The 303-nt window shown below is 44.2% G+C and overlaps 1 protein-coding gene across 1 annotated transcript; it reads right to left on the reverse strand.

Moving 5' to 3' along the window:
• Positions 1-6: 6 nt before the first annotated feature.
• CSUI_005006 (uncharacterized protein) lies at positions 7-286 on the reverse strand. The gene has a single exon (XM_068065187.1). The coding sequence runs from the start codon at positions 207-209 to the stop codon at positions 36-38; it is 174 nt and encodes a 57-aa protein (XP_067922834.1). The 5' UTR covers positions 210-286; the 3' UTR covers positions 7-35.
• Between the last annotated feature and the right edge of the window lie 17 nt (positions 287-303).

Genomic DNA, 303 nt, shown 5'->3' on the forward strand with positions numbered 1-303 from the left:
CGATCGATTGATTCGAATGGACTTTTTTCTTGTCCTTAAAATACATTCTTTGCTTCCTGCTTATGGAGGAGGTGTCTCCAGATCCCTCGAGTCTTAGCGTGTCTTCTTCTCCTCTCTCTATCTCTGTTCTCTTTCATCCCTCTTGGATCACTCTCCCTATCTTCTTTTTCTTGAGACAGTGAGAGAAGTAGAGAGGTGCTGCAACACATACATGGCTAAACGTATCACTTGGTGAAGAGAAGAAGACGGAGAAAGGAGGGGGAGTTGGCTGGGAAGTTTGATAAAGAAAGAGAGAAGAGAGAG

Source organism: Cystoisospora suis (genome assembly GCF_002600585.1).
Source record: "Cystoisospora suis strain Wien I chromosome Unknown contig_2403, whole genome shotgun sequence".
Classification (NCBI taxonomy): Eukaryota; Apicomplexa; class Conoidasida; order Eucoccidiorida; family Sarcocystidae; genus Cystoisospora; species Cystoisospora suis.